This window comes from Argentina silus, assembly GCF_951799395.1.
Source record: "Argentina silus genome assembly, chromosome: 7".
Lineage (NCBI taxonomy): Eukaryota > Metazoa > Chordata > Actinopteri > Argentiniformes > Argentinidae > Argentina > Argentina silus.
Window position 1 is genome coordinate 9295293 of NC_139661.1, and position 21708 is coordinate 9317000.

The 21708-nt window shown below is 43.5% G+C and overlaps 1 protein-coding gene across 1 annotated transcript in view; it reads right to left on the reverse strand.

The window, feature by feature from the left end:
* Nucleotides 1-679: 679 nt before the first annotated feature.
* The window catches only part of lmx1bb (LIM homeobox transcription factor 1, beta b), a gene marked incomplete at its 5' end in the record, with an annotated part of 47366 nt that continues 26337 nt past the window's right edge, over nt 680-21708 (reverse strand). The window contains 6 exons of the mRNA XM_083673378.1: nt 680-1070; nt 2270-2431; nt 4205-4271; nt 4724-4801; nt 5598-5773; nt 7360-7592. Of these exons, the coding sequence (XP_083529504.1) occupies nt 916-1070; nt 2270-2431; nt 4205-4271; nt 4724-4801; nt 5598-5773; nt 7360-7592 (871 nt within the window). The 3' untranslated portion in view covers nt 680-915. The remainder of the gene's footprint in view (nt 1071-2269; nt 2432-4204; nt 4272-4723; nt 4802-5597; nt 5774-7359; nt 7593-21708) is intronic.

Here is a 21708-nt window from a genome sequence, read left to right on the forward strand (position 1 = left end):
TACTTTAATTGTGTACTTACTAATTACTTAACAAAATGTTCTCCGTTTTAAATAAAGCTTTTCAGTTTCATAAGTACCTTCAAGAGCATGTTATAGTTAAATAAATAGAATGTTTTCCATTTGAACATGCACAACCGATCTGCTTGGGAGACGTATTTACACATACTGTAACTGACACTATTAGAACTGTCAACCCTAATCTCTCCTTTCCCACATATCTTTTTATGTCTCTTTCTCTCTCACACACACACTCTGTGACACACACAAACACACACACACACACACACACACACACACACACACACACACACACACATTCACAACCTTTCTTGTGCACATGCTATTTACTATTAACACCATATCTTCTCTTAAGGGCTAAACCTATCAATGTGATCAAAACGCTGAACGCAGTGGAAAGAGAAAACATGGAGTCCAAACACCACATTTTGACATCTCAACAACTCACAGGATTCTCTTTTTTTTTGTATTTTTTTTTTTTTTCTTTGAAAGTTTTTTCAGTTTTATGGTCATACGATTAATGATGAGGTCATGCACTATGAGAACTCTGGCTGTAGTATTTGGTTTTTGATTTCTTAATCAGTGGCTTAGACATCTCTACTCGTTTTCTTTATGTGAACAAAGGAAGGAGCACTACTTCTGTGACAGTATACAAATATCCTACCAATAATCTCTATAAAAAACGGAAAGTCTTTTTGCCCTAGGGATCTTCATTGGGAAACAGTGTTTTTTTTTCTCTTTGAGTCCGTTGTCTGCACATTATCCAGGAGCCATAGGAAGAGGTTATTGCCTCTGTCTTGTCCATAGCAGTGAGGAAACTCCTTCTTGTGAGTCATACGTTGAGAAGCACAGTTCATGGATGATCTGATATTAACATCTTTTCTCTCCACGGTTGTTTCATGATGCAAAATAAGAGTTCTGCATGGAATATAGACGGTCGATGGGGTTTCCGACACGTGCCTGCATGGAGTTGACGTCTGATGCCATGAAGCAGTCACTGAGGCTGGTTAAAGACGTGTCGCTGTCGATGTCATGGAAAATGGAGTCATTACCTATAAAGAAGAGATATGAAAACATATAAGCATAGAAACATCACAACAACAAAATAAGATCATCCAAACACATTCTTAAGAATACTTTATGTGCCATTAATTGCAAACACAATATTGTAGGCCACTAACAACAAAAATCTGACATATTTATGACGATCTTGCAGAGTGATAATTGTTTGCTGTAATGGCCGCTTTGAGGGACTGTTATTACGTGCCATCGTAATTCAGAAAATGGTTTTGACAAACATCTCTCAGAGCAGGCTTTGTGCTGCCCTCTCTGGTACAGTTAGGGTCTGAGAGGAACATGTAAACAAGAGGCCTCTTCCTAAATGATCTGCTTAATAGCAAATGTTTACGCCTCTCATAATATCTCATCCTATTATTGTCCTTGTGGGGATTGTTAACTTTTATTACACTCTGGATCTTAATGATACTGTTACACAAGATGGTGACAGTGTGATGAGACATATCGTTTACTGCCGTGCCAATGTTATCCTTCCCTCTTTTTATCCCATAAAAACAGAGTGAGTGTGATGAGACTGGGGATTTGGGTTTTGCCATCGCAAGGAAGAAAATGGCATCTTTTAAAATGATATAAAGTTCAGGAAATGGTCCCTCTGGGGTTTTGCCAAAGACACAGCTCAGAATGTACTTCTACCAGTTTTATCCTGTGGGCCTATAGTTATCAAGATGAATACAATTACTGAAGTTTGCTAACAAATCTAAGAACATTTCAGACTTTCTGTAGCCAAATATCTCTGATTATCACGTTGTAATCACATCAGATGTCAATTTCCCATGCTGATACATTACTCCACTCATCATGGTAACTGTTGTTTTGATTATGATTTCCCACAAGCCCATTTGGATTATACTAAAGCTCTTCACGTAGTCAGCAATGAAAACTGTCATATAGAATAGCAGCACATCCCACCAAACCCCATGCACAGGCTAAGAGAACCTAGCGGATGATTGTAGGGTGGGAGGAGGGGGGTGCACAACATGTTGGATTGATTTTCAAATAAACTTCAAAATAAAGCAGTGGCCTGTGAGTATGCTTGTGTCATCTCGTGTGGGAGGGGGTGGGGGGGGGGGCTGCTTGTATTCTGTGCGAGCAGCCTAAACCAGGGGTCTATGGCCTAAACACATGTCCCACATTGGGGAGCATGTGAGGTTGAACAGGGCGAGTGGATGCTCACCATATGGGTTCATGTGGTCTCCAGGCATCTGTGGGGGGGTGAGGCCCTGCTGGAAGGGGTCCGTACTGTAGCCATTCTGATCCATGGCAACCAGCTGCTGCTGGGGCGGGGCCAGTGGCGTGAAGGAGTTCATCATCCCCTCCATCCGATTGGACATCACCTCTGCAAGACAGACAGCCAACCATATGAGGGGAAAGCCTTGACATGACCATCGTGAGACAGGTCTTTACATGATAAGCATATTTCAGCAATGAACCTGGGAAGGTGCTATCAAATCGAAATGTACAGTAACGCAGCAGGAAGACTATCTCCATGGAAACCCTGTCTGCTGTGGCAGAGGAGAATTCTCCCAGCATTCCCTTGTAGAGCACAGCTCTTGGCTCACTCAGTAGTGAGTGGGACACATAGTCCTTGTGGCTTCGTGACTGGAGCCCACCACCCTGCACTTTCCTTTACAGTGGTGAGCCCTTGTGAAAAGATGTCTGTCATTCATTTCTGTTGGGTTCCAGAAGTTTCCATCACATATGTGTAATGTGAAGCTCTCTTGTTTAGGTTCACTGTATTGAGTGGACATATCATATTTATTCCGTCATTGTAATTGTAAATACCTACTGTATGGGGATATGTAAGGGACTCCCCACTGTTGATCATTAACTACAAAGACTCCCCAAGCATAAACTCATACCTCCCGTTTCAATATCATATTATGTACAAAATGTGAAATCATTGTCTGTCCCTAGTTCATCTGTAGCAGTCAATGGAGGATGATTCAACTGGATTGCATGATGACTCATGCCTTGGGACTGCTTGCATAATGACTACGCACTTTCGGACAGCAGCACAAATGCCTTTTCCTGGACCTTTGAGGAAAGGCTCATAAATGTACACAACAAGAGGTCAGCCTGGTCCTTACAATAAAAGCATTATTACACTGAGTTTACAACAGAAAATGATTCAATGATCTTCAGCATTATGGCTTTCCAGGAGAAAGATTGCAGGTCTATTCAGTAATACAATGTCAATGTTGTGTAGGTCTTGGGATTTGTAAAGTGTAAAGGTCGGGACGCTTTTTGCTTGTACAACTATATTTCTCTACTGCAACATCTCTTAAATCATGAATCTTAGTTTATGTCTACATTTACTTTTTGTAGATAAGTCCTCTTGATTTGTTGATAGCTTAGATTCTAATCCTATTACCATATCTCTTGATAATAGGTGTGCCTTTCAAACAAATATCTATAAACACTTTTTAGGCTGTGCTGCTGGACAGACAGTATCTGTGACCAGATGTGTGTGACAACATTACAGGAGTCAGCATCTTGAGGGATAGCCTGACTACAGCATGCAGACAACACATGGGTGGGTCAATCAGTTAGTCTGCAAGGTTGCTAACAGGGTTCTGGTTGGTGGTTCTGAGTTGTAAATCTACACACCCACACAGAGCCAACACTGACTCCCTTCTACCAGGTCTGACTTGGACCACAAGCACGCACGCACACACGCGCACACACCCACCCAACCCACCCACCCACCTACCCACCCACACACACACACCAGTGGAAACTTAGGATAATATTAGGGAGGTCACACATGAGCAGAAGCCATTACGACCGTTCTACTCCCATGGTCCGCATGTTGACTCCATTAATGCAATGTTTCTGCGTGGTCACACAAAACTGTGGTCGACAGTATGTGATTATCATGATCCTCTGTGTTTCTTATTGAAGTTCCATACTGCACTATAAGCCAGCTGAAACATTATGTCATTATTTTCCTATCTGCTGTGTGATATTCTTACATACAATGTTAACACCATGTCAAATGCAAAATAATTATCCAAAGCTATGGTTATACTGTGGCTATATACAGTGATAGCAAATGATACTGAGACATTGATTGTTGTCGTATTTTCAGCCAATAGTGTAAGCTATGTACCTTGGCCAAGTCTTTGAGAATTCTGTTGTTCTTGCTGCTGCTGCTGTCTTCGTGCCAACTTCTTCATCTGAAAAAAGGAGACAGAGTTGTAAGTAACTCCCCAAACTAACATGTGCTCTTTTTAATTTGAAAATGATGCTCCTTGTTGCTCACCCCTAAGTGAACTACAGAAAACACGTATCTGACTGCACTTCATTCTCAAAGGCTTTTGAAGATAATATCAGAAAAGGAGGTGGGCGTAGACATCTCGCGTAAGTCCAAGGTAGATTTGCAAGCATTGCACTTCAATTTTTACGGAGTTGAAAGGAATGCAAGGAGAAGTTCCATTTAACACAGATAGCTGTGATGATTTGTTAGCAGCATTGTGATGATTTGTTAGCAGCATTATTAATTGCCCTTTCCTGCCAATCTAGGACATACTGCTCTTAGCAATGCTGTCTCTTGACTAGTAACAAATAATACCTAACATATCAGAGATGACATTAAAAATCCTAGCCTTTGATGTGGTTATGGTTTTACCTTGGCCCTCTGGTTTTGGAACCACACCTGCACCACACGAACACTAAGGCCTGTCTCAGCAGCCAGGGTCTCCCTCACCTTGAACAATAAACACAAAAGCATTTCAACTTCACACAAGAAAACAAAACACTTTTACTGCAGATTTAAATTGTATGTGCATTTTTCTTTTTTTTTTTTCTTTTCTTTTTTTCTCTTGGCATATACCCATGTGGGCACTTTGCCTCTTTATTTGCTTTGATTTCAATAAATGTTGAATTAATGTGGCGGTCTTTTTGGACCTCTTGGTTACTGCCTCTTCAAAGCTTTGGACCGGGTGCAATGAATGCTTTTAGGACCTACGCTATGGATGCTGTTCCCCTTCCTCAAAATGTCATTTGGCACAGGCGGGCTGCGTTACACCACTACCTCAGTTAACACAGACCAGAGTGCTCCTCGCCACTTCAAAGCACAGCTCTGAGGTGGTGCAGATTTTTTTGAATTTGAGAATTTTATTTGTAAAACTACTGTAGGGCCTCTTGGCATGTATTCAATTCTCCACATGTTCATTCAGGAGGATATCATGAAGTATTAATACATGGTGCTTATTTGCATTTACAATACTAATGCACCTCAATGGAATATGTTGTTGCTTTTCTCCTTACAAAACCCATGGATAAGTTCAGATGTACATGTACTAGTCATATGCAGACTCAATTTGTCCATGTCTGTTCATAAACTTGTGCCTCCTTCAATTTAGTGTTCAAACAGTTGCCAGCTGTCTTGTTCCTTCAGGTTGAACAGGGTGTTAGTTCAGGAGATAGGCACTGTGGGATTATGTGTGTGTGTAGTGAGTAGTGACTGTGGTGGTGACCTCAGGTGTGGCAGAGGATCTCACCTTTCTGCAGGGTTTGGAGGACACCTCAAAGGAGGCTTTGAAGGCTCGTCTCTGCTGAGTGGTGAGGATGGTGCGGGGTCGTTTGGGCCTCCGCGGGTCCTTCCCATCATCGCCCTTCCCCTGGCCTCCCGTGCCTTTCTCTGTCTTGATATCCACATCCTCATCATCGCTTTTCTCTGGAGATACATTTTTCAACAACATCAGCATGGGTTTGAGCTGACAACATCTCTGACAGGCTACTGATAAATAGATGTTCTTGTTCTTTTCAATTCCAAGAGATTCCGACTCCAAAAGTGTATCCATAATGAAAGGAGACACATGTGGTTTTAATACTTTGTTATCAATTTATTATAAAAAAGAATAGGCCACATGGACGATTAGACATTACAGAGGACTGTACTTCTTACTCACAAAGCACAGTGAAATATGCACATTTGTCATTGGACTGGACGTTGTGTCATTGATAATTCATTGCACTCAGCTTTGGCTGTTTTACACTAAATAAATCTTTGATAAGAATCCAACATAACAGATCTTTCCACAACATGAAAAGGCTGTAAGAGCACATATGGGAAATTAACTCAAGATATCATAGGAAAAGTGAAATATATATCAGAGCCACAAACTTAGAATGGGCAAAGCAGATCCTAGGAAAAAAGACTAAAGAGAAGCTACAGTATTTTCTTATGGACTAACATTTAGAATCTTGCTGTCTTGTTTAATGTGTCTTTATGTCTCTCTCTGTTGGCTCTCCTAATATGGCATCTTAACAAAATGACAACATGGCTTGATTATATCTGAGACATGAGGGAAGAAATAAGACTCAAGAAATATCAGTGTAATAGAATGACAATAAGGATTAAAACATAATAAAATAAACAAGCTAAACTTCATGAGTTTGCAGCTATTATGATCAAATCCCGTAACAATGTGCCAATGCATTACCTAATGACAGAATATAAGCCTCTGGTGACTCCAGCACTGTCAATTAAGCCTGCAAATTATGTGGGGTTCCAGTGATTATACTTGGAGATCCATACATGATGGTTCAGTTGTGTCCGCTGTCATCTGGTTTTGATCCGTCTCCACTGTAAACAGTGTGGTGCACACTGCATTTCTCCACTTAAACCCCACATTTCATCTGGCACATGCCGAGGTTAACCTCTGCTCATGTCAACGTTTTCTTGATGTTGAAATTTGGAGACTCACAAAAAAAATGCCCATGTGATGCACTGGGACACAATGAAGTGCGGAAGTAAAACAAATAGTCCTATATAAGTTGACAAAAGTTGACACAGGCACAGATGCATTTGACAAATTCTCTGCCTTTGTGTGCGTTTAAATCAGAGCCAGATGGGTCTGTACAGTGATGCTTGGCGAGATGCCTCATTGTGTGGAGGCGAGACCAGCGAGGCGAGGAACACAGCGGAGGAGCAGATAAGAGGCTAGGCGCTGCTCGCCCCTCTGCAGAAAGGCCCCAAATCCTCCTGTCACTCACCATCATACACTGATTTAATTCTTTCCAGCACAAGAGCCCGCCCACACACGGACCAGCCATTAATACATGGTGTCCTGCCTCCGCTTCCTACTGTACCCAATAAACTTCTGCTCCCAGCCCATAGTATACATCCTACACAGCATAAAAGGAATAGTTCTAAACTGTGGGTGTAACCCAAAGTAGGTTTTTCTACGTGCGAGAAAATCTGTCAGTGTGACCTATTCTATTTCTGTGTGTGCTGTATAGAGGGATATTTGGTCTTACCTGAGTCTGAGTCATCTGGGCTGACAGAACTGAGCAGGTCCTTCTCCTTCTCATAGTCACTCTTACACAGCAGCTGGCCCTCTTTCAGGACAAACTCGTCCCCTTTCCTCAGCTGTCGGTCGCACACGCAGCAGGAGAAGCAGTTGAGGTGGTAGACACACTCCAGAGCACGCATCACAAACTCTGTAGGCGAAATCTTCTCCAGGCACCCACTGCACTTGGTGGCAAACAATCTACAGGAGGTGAGAGACAAGATGGATACTGATCAGGGGCACTGAAACATGATTTCAAGTACAATCTTACAATTCGATTTCAAATAATTGAATCCCTCATTGGATTGTTGTGTTCTCTCTATGGCGTGGGTGGTTGGGTGGGAGTCTGTACTTAGTCCCCCTTGCTCAGCCTGTCCATCAGGGTTTTTGATTAAGAGGGTTAGAGGGCAGTGGGGGCGGTGGTGGGCTGATCCTGTGGGCAGCCAGTGAGTGATCCCTTTGACAGTAGCTCATCTGTTAAACTGCCCAGGGTGGCCCAAGCCCCAGTCCACTCCAGCAGAGCTCAGCCATGGGCACCCGAATGCCTCTAACACTCAGACAGCTGGCCAAGACTATGTTCACTCATTTATACAAGTCAAGTAACATCAGGGACCAATCGTCTGCCTACGATAGCCCCATGCTACTCTATCTTCTCTATAACATGGACTGTTGATAAATCTGCTATTGCTGGGATATCACACACTGGATTTATATCTTCATATTTTAAATATGCCTCTATGGTCCATTGCTGTGAACATCAACAGTGCCCCGACAACACCTCCATCTTCTCGTTTCAGGAAGATGTTTGCATTGTTTTATTGGTGGCTGGGAGTAGTTTTTTAATTCATTCGATGCTGTCGTTCAGAAGAAGCCACATTAAATGGAGCAAGAAGGCAGAGAGTGTGGTTGATCTTGTCCAGCCGTAAAGCTGGATTTATTAACACAGCTCTTTGTTGGTCTGGAATACAGCTGGTCGCCGCCTATCTATTTGTGGTGAACATCTATTTCATTGTGCAGGGAGGCAGAGAGGCAGAGAGGCAGAGAGGCAGAGAGGCAGAGAGGCAGAGAGCAGCAATTGACATCATCTGTTTCAGGACAGGGATGAGCGATAGTGATGAATATGTGTCAATACTGTATGAGTGGAGAGAAACCAAAGGGTGGTTTTGTCATGCTAATATTATCATAGGTGCTGATTGAGCACTGATAGGGAGTACGTCTGCCACACAGCTTGGGATAGCAGCTGTATGCACAGTTGAAACAAGATAGCACAGGTTTCATTGCTGTCTCTACATTATATCAGGTCCATCTTATACTGCCAATCAGACCCTTCTCATTAGGCTGGTCCTACACAGTCAATGTTGAATTTCACAGGCTAGCTCTGAGTATTATAATAATCACCATACTCATCAACATCACAACCATTCATATTAGAGTAAACATGAGATTTTGTGAATTTAGTGTTATCATATATCACGTCTAACAACAAAAGCATAGGAAAACCGGCTAACTGAAATAATTTACAACTTTTCTCACCATCAAGTAACAGCAAAGCAACAGAGATATCAGAATTGGCACATGTAGGCTTAATGAAATCCTTTAATCTTTCATTTATTACAATATGCTAAGAAGATTATTATTCAACTATGGAAAAACCTCAAGGATAATCCCTTACAAAAATGACTTTTGGCATGTTTTGCAAACAAGCTGAGATCTTGTGTGAGCAACATGCCAATTTTCATTTATCTGACCAACAATTCACACCAAAAAAATGTCCCATTGAAATAATCTTCAACATAACATTCAGAAACATAAAGGAATATTAACACAAAAGACATCTAAAGATAATAGCAAGGCAATATCATACATAACCATTCATGAAAAAAAGCCAATCCTGTAGTAATATTTGGTTATTGAAAAACTGCTAAGATGTAATGTATGTATTTACTCCAAAAGCATACCAGTATAACAAAATATACTGACGGTCCTTGTGGCTCTACCAGTTGCTATAAATATTGGCAGTGTTGTCGCAGTTTATAAAGATGGATCACTAAGAATTCATAATTTGAGGGGGCAGGATTAGACTGTTGCACGCTGGGATTGAAGGACATGGGGTGATGAATCTGTCAAGACTAGTCCACATGTCCAACTCTAATGTTTAACTAATGATTGGAGTGTTAGTCTGAGAGAAGAAAGGAAGAGGAAATTACTTGTTAGCATGGTTTTGATACGTCCTGGATCCTGCATTCACACCTACAACTGCTCTCTCAAAGCTTCTCATCCAGATGAAAACATTCTTATTCAGACCCCTCTTTTCTTCCTTCCTTTTCCTCCCTGATTCTAATCTTGTAAGCCATTATTTTTCTATTTCCCCTCTCTGTCACTTTGCATTATTTTTGGTGCTGTAATTCCTATTTGTCCCTTCTGGAATCTTCCTGTCCCGCTTTGTCCTCTGGTCTAATCCGGACTTTTTGCCTGTTGTCGGCCCCTGTTCCCCATTCTCAGTGGGGTTCAGATGGAATATCCATGCATGACGCCCCTTCTATGGCAACCACACCTCCACAGGAAGGCAACGGCGACTTTTCGGATGGGCAGAGAGGGCCTTTCAGAAGCTGGCAGCAGAAGTAAATCCTTCTCTAAGGAACAAGGGGAATTAGCAGGGAGCACTGGACTAGAGATTTAACCCTACCCCTCTCCTTTGAAAGGCACAGTCACTCCGACTCCCGCGGCTAGCCACAATCAAACAGAGGGGGGGTGGGGAGGTGGCGGCAGAGAGAGGAGAACACAGCACCCTGAATGACACAAGCGCTGGATTGTGGAGGAGCCTAATCCCGCTTTAATACCTTTCCAAGTTCAGCTCCTAAAGAATGCTCTTTAAAACAACACCACTGTGTGACCAGTGGAGGCTGACCAGGGGGAGGCTCGCCATTCAACCTCCCCAACATTACCTGATTAGTGGATTGAGGCCCAGGCCATTGGGCCAGCATGCCAACGGTAGACAGGGAATGAGGTGCAAATGATGATCACGCTAATATAAAACATACCATAATAAACACATCAACAACCAGAACCGTGCTGAGCCTAGACATAAAGTGAGGTGAGCCGGGACTGTTTGTGGTGTAAGCTCTGTGTAAAAGCCTACTGGGACGAGAGAGAAGACACTCAGCAGTTGGTGTAATGGTGGGCAAGCGTGGCTAGATTACATCATCCAAACTTTATTACTGTGATATTCTCTTCCAAAATTAGTCTATATATTAGTCTATATCTTATACTCTCCCCCAAGTGGGCAATGTGACTCTCAATGATGCAGGGGACTTTGGGCTTTGCCAGCTAAAAACATTCCAGTTGTTGTGTGATCAGCTTTTTTTGTATGTTTACTGAGGACAGAGATAGAGACGGGACCACCAAGAGGACCACCAGCATGAAATTCTGCCCCTGCTTTCATTTGCGGTGAGGATATGCGTTCCTCTCCTCCCACACCTGAGCGCACAGATCAAGCGATGAGACCCTGTGGATCAATGAGCGCATTTCAAGCAGCAAAGCACCAATATTGACTCAGGCCTTGGCTAGCACTGGACCTCATAAGTAGAAGAAGAGCTAATCTCAGCAGATACCTTTAAGAGGGATCCCAAGAGAATCATTATCTCCTTCAAATCCTTTGTTCACACAATCCCTTGTTCCATACGTCTCTTAGCCCTCTCTCTCTCTCTCTCTCTCTCTCTCTCTCTCTCAAAAAACCCAGGTAGAAAAGAAACACCTTTTTTCACAAGTTAGATAGAGACATTTCCAAAATTAATCCTTTGTCAAAGGCTAAACTGAGTCTAGCCTCAGCCTAGGGAGTCCAGGGTTTTCACTTCCTTGTTCGTCTCCTCTCTCCTCTCTTTCTCCTGCTAAGGCCCTTTCTGGAAGGGTATGCACTTTCCCTTTGAACAGATTATAGGCAACTTAAAGTGTGACAACATCTTAAGCTTTCACCACATGTTGCCAATGATTTCCCACTAAAGACATTACTTTCAATGCTTCTGCCGCAGTGATAAGGATCAGGATGACTGGAGGAGATAAAAGAGGAGCCTGGAGGAATGAGAGAGAGGTATGGAGGAGTTCAGGCCTTGATAATCATGCTACATTTAGCAACACATGCTCTCTTCTCACCTCCTACCCTCTGCTATTGAACACTCTGAGAAATACCATAACAATTTAAGGAAGAATAGCCTGGGCTATTATGTCACCGCATCCCCTTCAAAGAACGAAGGGGATCAGGATTAGCCTACGGAACAGCTGTAAACGATCACTTTGAAGATGGTCCCCCTTGTTTCACCAGGCAGGAAGCCTGTGGGCCTGTGAGGCTGGTTATGTCAATCATGCAGACGTGAGGGATGAGGTGTATGGGCCAGGGTCAGAGGAAGGCCTCTGGACATGGCAAAGGACCTGTGGAGCTATCGGTCAACACTGCATGGCTGGAAGCTCTCTGATTTACAGGCTACATCGCTTCCCTGACCTTTCTCTCCTGCTATCCATCTCCTCTCCAGTCCAACTACTGCCCAGGACGCCTGTCTCCTAGAGACCAGGGAGCAAGGGGCGGAGGGAGAGATTGAGTAGAGAGGGGTGGAGGGCGAGACCAAGGAGAGAGGGGTGGAAGGATACTCAAGGAGAGGGGCGGAAGGAGAGACCAGAGGAGAGAGAGGGGTGGAGGGAGAAATTCTAAGAGAGAGGGGTGGATGGAGAGACCAAGGAGAGAGGGGTGGTTGGAGAGACCAGAGGAGAGGTCAAGAGCAGGGCCAGGGATACTGTTTAACAGCAGCCTGGAGTCTAACAGTGTGGAGATGATGAGGTCTGAGGTAGCTGCAGTTGGAACAGCTTTACATGCAAACACATTTGACGCCCAGATGTTTTTCAGTGTACAGATGAATGAAGGCAATCCTTTTCAACTTCATTTCAACATTTTGAAAATTACTTTGTTATGTTGAGTTAATGGTTACTAGACACAGCACACTGCATGTAGACCACAGAGGCAAATTGTTCTAAACATAGAAGCCTCAACTGTGACCCGTACTTTGTCTAATTGCTTGCAGTGATACACACACAGAGGTAAAATCTACAGCTCAGCATAGGGAGGGTCATGGGACAGTATCGACTGGCACATTTTTAAGATATAGTAGGCCTGAATCAATTACATATTCAAATGAAATAATGTTTAGCAGAGAAATGATTGCATGACCATAAACGCTAATATTTTTTAATAATCTACAGCACAAGGATGTGGTTTCATAACTACATGGTATTAGCGTTGCTCTAACGTGTGTAAGATACCGTAAGTGTAATGAAGTGAAATAAAAAGTGCCATCCCTCTGGTCCCCAGGGCGAGCTCAAGTCAGCTTTAAGAGCTGCTTAATCACCATACCGCTCTTACTAAATTAGCATAGTAATGGGCTTTAAATTGAGGCTCTTTGTTTTTTAATTAAACTCCCAGCAGGTAAAAGTAAAACACATTAGAGGAAGATGTGCACTCCACTAATGGCCCAAAGGTGGCTGTTCCATCACAGCTTTCCTTCCTTGGGCTCTCTCTGCTCCCTACACTGGAGAGGAGCACTAGCAGAGAATTCGCCAGAGAGGAGTGAAACTGGCATTGGCTGAAAAGCTTTGTCAAAGCATATTTCTGTATAATAGCTGAGCTGCTTGTACTGTATGCACCTGCCCTACATTTCAATGAAAAACATAGGCCAGAGAGGTTTTTCATGGCAACACATGTTTTAAGAAACAGATTATTGTGTCTTGAGTCACAGTCTGGAGAGAAAAGGTCTTCTTATCATCAGACCCACACTGCCAATTTGGCTTACCTTAGCATAGCATTTCTATGACAACATGTCCTATGTGCTGGAATGTGGAGAAATAGTTCTATAGAAAAGCCTCTGGCTATAGACACATAGTCATATGTGTTTGGGCAACAACACTGTATTACGCAACTGCACACAACAATCGTATTCCTTCAGTCGTATTCAAATGAACAATTGTGCTTTTCACACAAAGTAGTCAACAGATGAAACAAGGTGAAACAAGTTTTGTCATGTCAGTCTGTATCGATACCAAATATCACTGAGCAGTCTTCAAAGATTTAACAGCTGTAGATTACAGAATGTTTACATATTCAAAATGAGCATTTATCATCCCCTTTGTAGGGGTAATTGTCCTTCACCACTGATTACAGTATGACAACAACAATAATATTTTCCTCTATCATATCCATCTGCAAGATGCCATCCTGGCCTTTTAAGTGTCTCGAGAGAAAAAGTCAAAGCAAAAATATTGTTTTCATTTCCTGTACTGTCATTGAATGGCCATTCCTATTCAGTACACAATGTCCCGGCAGCTGTGATTTACTTTAAGGTATATGATGGCCTTCCAGGCTCATCAGAAGCTGAGATACCCTGTCGCCATAGCCTGGCAGTCAGCGATGCGATGAGACAAGAGACTGGCAAGATAAGAGCCAAAGCACAGGTACTGTATAGGAAAAAGTAGAAGACTAAACCAAGGCCCAGACATGTTACCTCAACCTAACATAATGTTCTGTCACTCACAAATCATTGTACAGCTCAGTGCGTCTGTTCACAGAGCCAAGAGCAACAGCCGCATGCCCAGCTTTAATCAAACTGTCAATGATTTTCAAACTGATTTCTTCCATTGGATGATCCATACAGTATCTGCGTAGCCACTGCACTCTGGAGACCCATAGGCTACGGAGAGAGGGATTTTCTCTGCATACTATGGAAAGAGTTGTACTCCTGGCACACAGAGAGAACAATGCTAGTGTTGAGATGTGAAAGGACAGTGTGCTGGGCAGTACCGTGGATGAGGCTGAGTACACAGCTAAGCAGGGGAGTAAGCAGGCAGGTATACATGTGCTGTTTGGACAGCTGTACCTCCTGAGTGTGAACACTCCATGCAACATGGCATCCATGCCCCGGGTCCAAATAGACTATGCCATCAATCACTCTACATATACAAGTGGGTGAAAAAATTGCTAAAAATACAGTACATAGAGTAGAATTTCACATTATAACAGCCACATTTACATTTGGTAATAGCATACGATTATTAATTGAATTATCATGCAATGTTCCTTCATTCCCACTAGTTCGCATCAATTACTGTATGGACGTTTTGGCCTATTACATTGTACATTGTCTCTGTACTAGATCTTTATCTTGGATAGAAACAGCTGCGTTTATACCTCTACAAATGAGGCATAAGGCTGTGAATTACAAGCCTGGTATTATGAGGGCTCTGCTTCTTCTCACTGCCCCTGGCCGCAGTAACTAAAGCTGTTTGTATGGGCCATCTCCCTGGCCGCCCTGCTGGAGATGTGACATCTTTACAGCATGTGCTCTGCAAATGAGAGCAGCCGAGAACGGAGCGAGGGATAGATCCCATTTAAAGCCACTGTAAATTCCTCTGCACCCATTTTATATTTTTAATAACTCTATGGGTCTCAGGGTCTCTCTTTGTCTGCCCCTTCCAAGCTAATCAAGGTGAGGTGTAACAGACCCCCCATTAAGGGCTTGGCCCACTCATCGAGCCATCCTGGGTGATTGCTCCTTTGGTTGGAGAGAGAGCTGAGGATGGCTACAATGGGAGTAATAGCTATCAGATGTTGCTGAGTATACGGCTGCCTGTAACTGCCCACAGATACAGTAGGCTTTGATGACAGTGGACCTGAGGCCTACTCAGACCAGGTTAGGGCAGAGAGGGCTTATGTGCTCATTACCTGCACTACTGTACATCTGACGGCTGCCATCACCTGTTAAAGCATGGAGACATACTACAGTCAAGGTATACCGCATGTAAATCAAACCAAGACCTTTTTTTTCTGTTCCAAGTAACTGTGGAGGTCTTTCATCATGAAGAACCTCATACCCCATCAAGCACAAATTTAACAAACACTTGTTTGTATATACAGTGCACAATAGGTAATGTTTGAGGCACAATTACTATAGGAATAAAAATGTATGGTACGTGGCAGTTGTATTGTATGGAGAATACGAAAAATCGTATCATCTCACCATGCAGATTCATGTTATTAAGACCTGGAATATGTACTGGAATCAATATTAAGAATTACAATTTGGAAACAAAAATGACCTGAATTACTAGGTGGAAATAGGTGGAATACCAGCTTTCACACACAAGAGTGAAATGGTTAAAAAGCAACATTAGCAGTGGAGGGCTCCATAATTACTATTGACCCCGGAGGGTCTTGGACTAAGAAATAAAACAAACAGTAATATGAGGTGTTCTAAAGCGGAGGTCTGCAAATATGCAAAGACAGGGTCTGGTGGAGAACATCACGCGTTGGCTTCTTTTCTCCGCTCCTAATCTGTGGGCCTACACAATATTAAGACGGCTTTGGAGCCACTTGTGACCCAGCTGTTCACTAATGAAAAATTCCACAGCTCCGTGCAGAGGCCAATGGAGCCTGCCCCCCTCTGCCCCCGACCAAGCCCTGTCCATCTTGAGGAGTTTACTATGGCTGAAAAGATACTGGATTAATAGGTAGAGAAGGAGAAGCACACAATCTGGAAAGAAGCCCTTGTGTGTTCTCCCCCTCCTCTCTCGGCCATCTTTAGGATATTAGTATGAAGACGAGTGTTTACCAAGGTTTTAATGAGCAGAAATTACCCAGTGATTATTGTGATGGTAGCTAGCTGGGTGAGGGGCTCTGTTTATTTAACAGAGATTCTGTCTAAGCCTGGAATCAGTCTGGAGAGAAGAATCTGAGGCAATCAGGCTTAGCCGTAGTCCATGAGACCCGGACTCATCTGTTTGTGTTCCTGCTTTCTCACTCTCTCCATTGATTCCCTCTATTTCACCTGAGTAAACCTCTTAACTCAGAATGTTCTGATCTACTGGTGTGATATAATCCCTCCCTATTTCAGAAAAGCAACAACAATATTACATCTTTACATCGTTTGCATTCTGTAGTTATCACCATGAAGTCATCATATCCTGCTATGGTCTGAATTTACAAGTTGGCTACCATTTGGCTAAGGGTTCAGAAGCAATAGGCCTCCATTTACATAACTCTCAATATTTTTAAATTACACTCTAAAACATGGGGTCTTCATTCTGAGAAGGTTTTGACATGATATGGCCAGGCAGGTAATTTAGTAATCTTAGTAATAATGCTTTTAAAAAGATCTGGTTAAAGATTGTTTTGTGGAGAAGCGTGTTGCTATGGCAGCATTTGGCAGCCACTATAACATGATGAAATGTGGCTGTGCTGAAGGAGCAGGAGGGTCTCGGCATGAGGACACCAGACCAGACCCTACGCAGCCAGGAGACGGTGCACTTTAAAGGATATGTTCTAGGTAGGGAGCACACATTAACCAGGGAGATGTCTGGGAGGCTGCTGGGGGGAGGAGGAGGTTCACCCCAAATCCAACTTCTTATGGGACAGAGTTCACTGGAGGACTAATCATAAAAACAGATCATAAAAGACCCTTTCTTTAATAGGGATATCAAAATCCGAAATACAGAGGTTTGAAAGGCCATAGGCTTTTGAAGATGAGGACACAGATGATAATCATAATTGAAAAAAAGATAGAAAGCGATTGAGAGAGAGAGTGGGAGAGAATGAAAGAGAGAAAGCCAATGAAAAGCAAACACGCTTTTTCAATGACAGGATGTTTTAGGACCCAAAGGCCAGGGATTAACACTCAGATTAGCATGCAAAGAATATATTTGAATTTCTGATCAGCAGAACCCTTCAAAGGCCTAAATCCAAGATTAGCAGGTGTTATGCTAAAAAGCCTTTTGTGGTACATAGTTACACTAGCCAAACAAATATGTCTTTGAGTGTGAAGGGCTGGCATGAATGTATGGGTGTCGCCATAGAAACCAACTGGTAGCTGAGAGCCTTGGAGAGGGGGGTAGTCCTGGAATGTGTCAGACAGACAGAGGGGCGCGTACACACCACAGAGCAAACCAAAAACCTGCTGTTTCACTAAAAAGCATAATCTACTCCACTGTTCTGCTTACGGACCACCTATAAATACCAAGTATCTTTAGCCGAGGCAAATAAAAGTTCATTGTGAGATCTCAAAGCTTCTCAGTGCCTGGTTGTCTTATTGTCTCTAGACTCTAGAGAAAGGGGAGGGTTCAAGGGGAGGACCAACAGTATTTTTGATGATAAAGCATTGAAAATGTTTTTAATTTGACCAAATCCTTATCTTGTAGCAGGCACACAGTGCTGTATGTATCCACTAGCCTAGTGGATGGAGTTTGTGAGCATAAATACTGAAGTCAGGTGCTCTCCATTTTGTTGGCTAAGAATGGTCACTCATATACTATTCCGCCAATGACAGGGAGCTGGCGAGCTTTTAAAGAGAGTCCTCAGACTGCAGGATAAGATCAGATACAGCGATGGCCCAGGATTCTTCAGGAATGCTAGTGGAAGCAGGAAACTGGCTGAAACATGGTGGACCTTTCTCCTGAAACATGGTCAAGCAAAAGAGGACAGAGGACAGCTAAAACTAGCTCAGCTATATACTGTATGACCATGGAACAGAAACATAGGCAGACAGGCTCAGATAGGGTTCAGTCTGAACAAGGTTGCATGATGGTCATTCCTGATAGCTGTTGCATTTAACATCAATGGACACAGATACATAGTCACAGTGTCTGGTGTCACTCAAAATGTTAGTGATGGAGGAATATTCAACACACTGAAAAAACATATCAGCTCAATCAGGTTACATTGTTATGTAATTGGAGTACAGGGATCACACTCAGAGACAATGATATTGTGAATTTCCCTGAGATGCCATCATCAAACGAGAGGGCAATCATAAAATCGTTTAGAAAGGTCTGCAAACATTCATTAAGAGATGACTTACTGCAGGCGATGATAATTAGACTTTGGAGGGTTGGCAATTAATTCCTTGTTTGCAGAAACCTAGCTGAGTTATTTCAGCTGCTTTGCACTATTCATCATTGTTTCAAAAGTGAAAACAGATTCAAGTATAAAATCAGAAATGTTGGGTAAAAAGCAAATCAAGACACTCTAACCAGTACCAATCGACAATATGCCCTCCATGCGTAGTAAGTGTGCATTTATTTTGTACAAAAGAGACGTTTCTATAACAACAGCATGAAGACATGTACACCAGGAACAGACGTGGGAGTAACGTCATGTAATGTCTAGACACTGCACCACAAAGCAAGGGACAAATAACAACCGTAAAAGAACAATAAATGAATTGTTTGAGATCTCACTTACTTGCTGAAACTTGTATTGTTTATCTGAATTGAAGGTGTTTTTGTGTTTCATCTTGACAGGGATTTTTTCCCCACATGTTACCATCTAATGTTACCGTGAGGCTATTCTGTTCATGTCTTCAACTATTCAAGCATGCATTTTGCCCCAGGAAATCTGGCAAAGGAGTTGCCTGATGCCCTCTCTCTTTCCCACACACATACACACACACGCATGCATGTACGCATACACGCGCGTGCGCGCGCACGTGCACACACACACACACACAGACACACACACACACACACACACACACACACACACACACACACACACACACACACACTATTTAATGCGGTTGGCTGGGTGTATGTGCAAATTGCTCCAGCTGGAGGAGAACAGGTTCCACAAAATTCCCTTTTCTCCACGTGCAGCCTTAAAGGCACAGACTTAAACAGTGAAGCATGGCACAGCATGTCTCCTATCCCCACAACCTAGCCCATAGATCAACACCTGCATTCAGTACCCGCACTAACCCCCACTGGTCTAACCAGGGCTCCCTAAGGGAGGGTACACAACCAACTGACTGACCACCAAAAGAGATTTCAGAACCCCTCAGCTGCACTATGTGATGTGTTGCACCAGCTGTGTGTGACTGTGTATGAGGATATTCTCGTCAACGAATCACTATTCATTGTACAAATGGGCAGACTGATATGGATCTTTGAGGGGGACAATGTCTCCTCCTGCAGCGACAACCTTGGTCAGCCCTCTCAGAGAGAGAAAGGATTTGCATTCATGGGCCAATTTTACACTCTCTTTAGGCCCAGCCCCCTCATTGTGTACCCAGCAGCAGCCCATTCTCTGTCCCCGCCTGAAAAAAGCAGCTGTTTCTATAATGCAGTGGCAGCACTTTATGCTACAGGATGATAAATGAAGGGGAAGAGGCACTGCTTAAAGCCCTTGAAAAGCATCTGAAACACCCACACGCAGACATAAAGGAGGAAACACACATGCACGCACGCAGGCACACACACAAACACAGAAACACACACACACACACACACACACACACACACACACACACACACACACACACACACACACACACACACACACACACACACACCGGCACACACCCACCTACACACACAGTCGGTTGGGATCCGGGGGCACTGATATAGCTAGAGGTTATGAGGACATGTTGAGAGCCTAACAGGCCGACACGTCCCACCAGCCCGGGCCAGTCCCAGGAGGCTGAGGCTGAGGCTGGGGGGAGGGGTGGGAGGGGGTGGCCCCTGCCCCACCAGGATCTGTAGCTCTCCTGTCCTCAGGGCAGTCATCCTCCTCTCCATCTCAAACCTAATGACAGGGCCCTGAGGCCTCGTCACACCCCTCCACCCCGCCGCTCTCCACTGTCCTTCCCAGGTGCCTGTCAGAGGGGTGTCTGCTCCACGACTGGTGTCACCCGCCACATAAAGGCCCCCTGTGCTCTCCCCCCCATGGCCCCAGGCTCAGGCTTTCATTTGAAGTGGCCTGGCCCAGCTCAACCACAGCCTGAGCCCGCGGCCCGGGCCATTGTCTGGCCTCTGAGAAAGACCATTATTTCAACTGAATTTACTGTGAGTAAACACTGAGTGATGAGACCCTCCGCCCTATTCCTCTCTCTCTGTCTCTCTCACTCACACACACACACACACACACACACACACACACACACACACACACACACACACACACACACACACACACACACCCCTCTGTGATCCCTCTCACCCTGACTGTAATATACACATCTAACAAATCAATGCCCTTTTCCCATTTCTATCACTCGCTTTAGAGTGCAGCGCACTAATTCACTTTTCAACACAGAGCGTAGGACAAGCCCCATGTGCTTCTGAGTACCCTCTCATCACTGAGTGGGATTTAAAAGGCTGCTGGCCCTATGGTGCACTGTTATAAATATCCCACTCCTCCATGCCCACGTCCACAACACACTGTGACCATACTGTGACCACAATGATTCAAAACAAATATGCAACGGTCTAGAATCTAGCGATAAACCTCTAATATCCAAGAATCACTGCCAAGGTACGACCTCTGTCAATGTTTTGTCATCAGATAGAACAACCCTTTGTCATGAGTGAGTCCTACATGAGAGGAGAGAGGTTTCACACGTGAGCCGTACGATCTGCTCTGGAAAAACGTTAAAACAGCTCAGCTGACCCGGGAGTAAACACGACGGTGGCTTTTGTGTCCCAGAGACAATGGTCACAGTGAGGCTGACACACAGCTGCGGACTGAGACGTCGCGAGTGTGTGTGTCTAAAGTGGTAAAAACCGTCCCCAACAAAGTCAAAATGGAGAATGAGACTGACCTTTAACTGTCACTGATTGACATGTCTGTCAAACCATGAGGGGTACTGGATCCAGGGACAGATATCAAGCCTGGATCCAGGGACAGATATCAATTTAAACCACAGCATTTCTCCTGAATAAAGTGCTAAAAATGTGCTATAAATATTGTTGCTCACTAAAACAGCACCAGATTCCCAGTTAAGCCTTTCTATGGGAGAGACTACAGTATGTCTTAATTATGGGGAATTATCAGGCAGCTTTAAGTAGCGGTCGTTTGCACTGTCTCTGCCCAACGTTGGTAATATGATTATTTGGAGCCTCCTTTATCTTAGGCAGAAAGAGGCTGACACAGTAGCACAAACTAATGTGATAAAAGCTTCTGCTTTCACTGCTTGGTTCAAGGATTTTAAAGGTAACTGTTTATGACAAGGTAATAATGCTGCATGCAAAAGGCTGGCCTGTAAATTGGTTAGTTAAGGCATGATGGATGAGGGAGAGCCTAACCTTATTTCCAATAGAGCCGCTTGATTTCTAGAGCTGAGGATAATGAATTTGATTTAATTAGCCCAGTCCTTTATTTAATTAAGAGTTTAAGAAATTTGACCCTGCATGTAGTCACACAAAAAAAAAAACATTGTGGTGAAACAGAAATGTCTCAAACAAAGCCCAACACAATTTACATTTATACAATGAAAAGAGGAGTAAAAGTGGCATA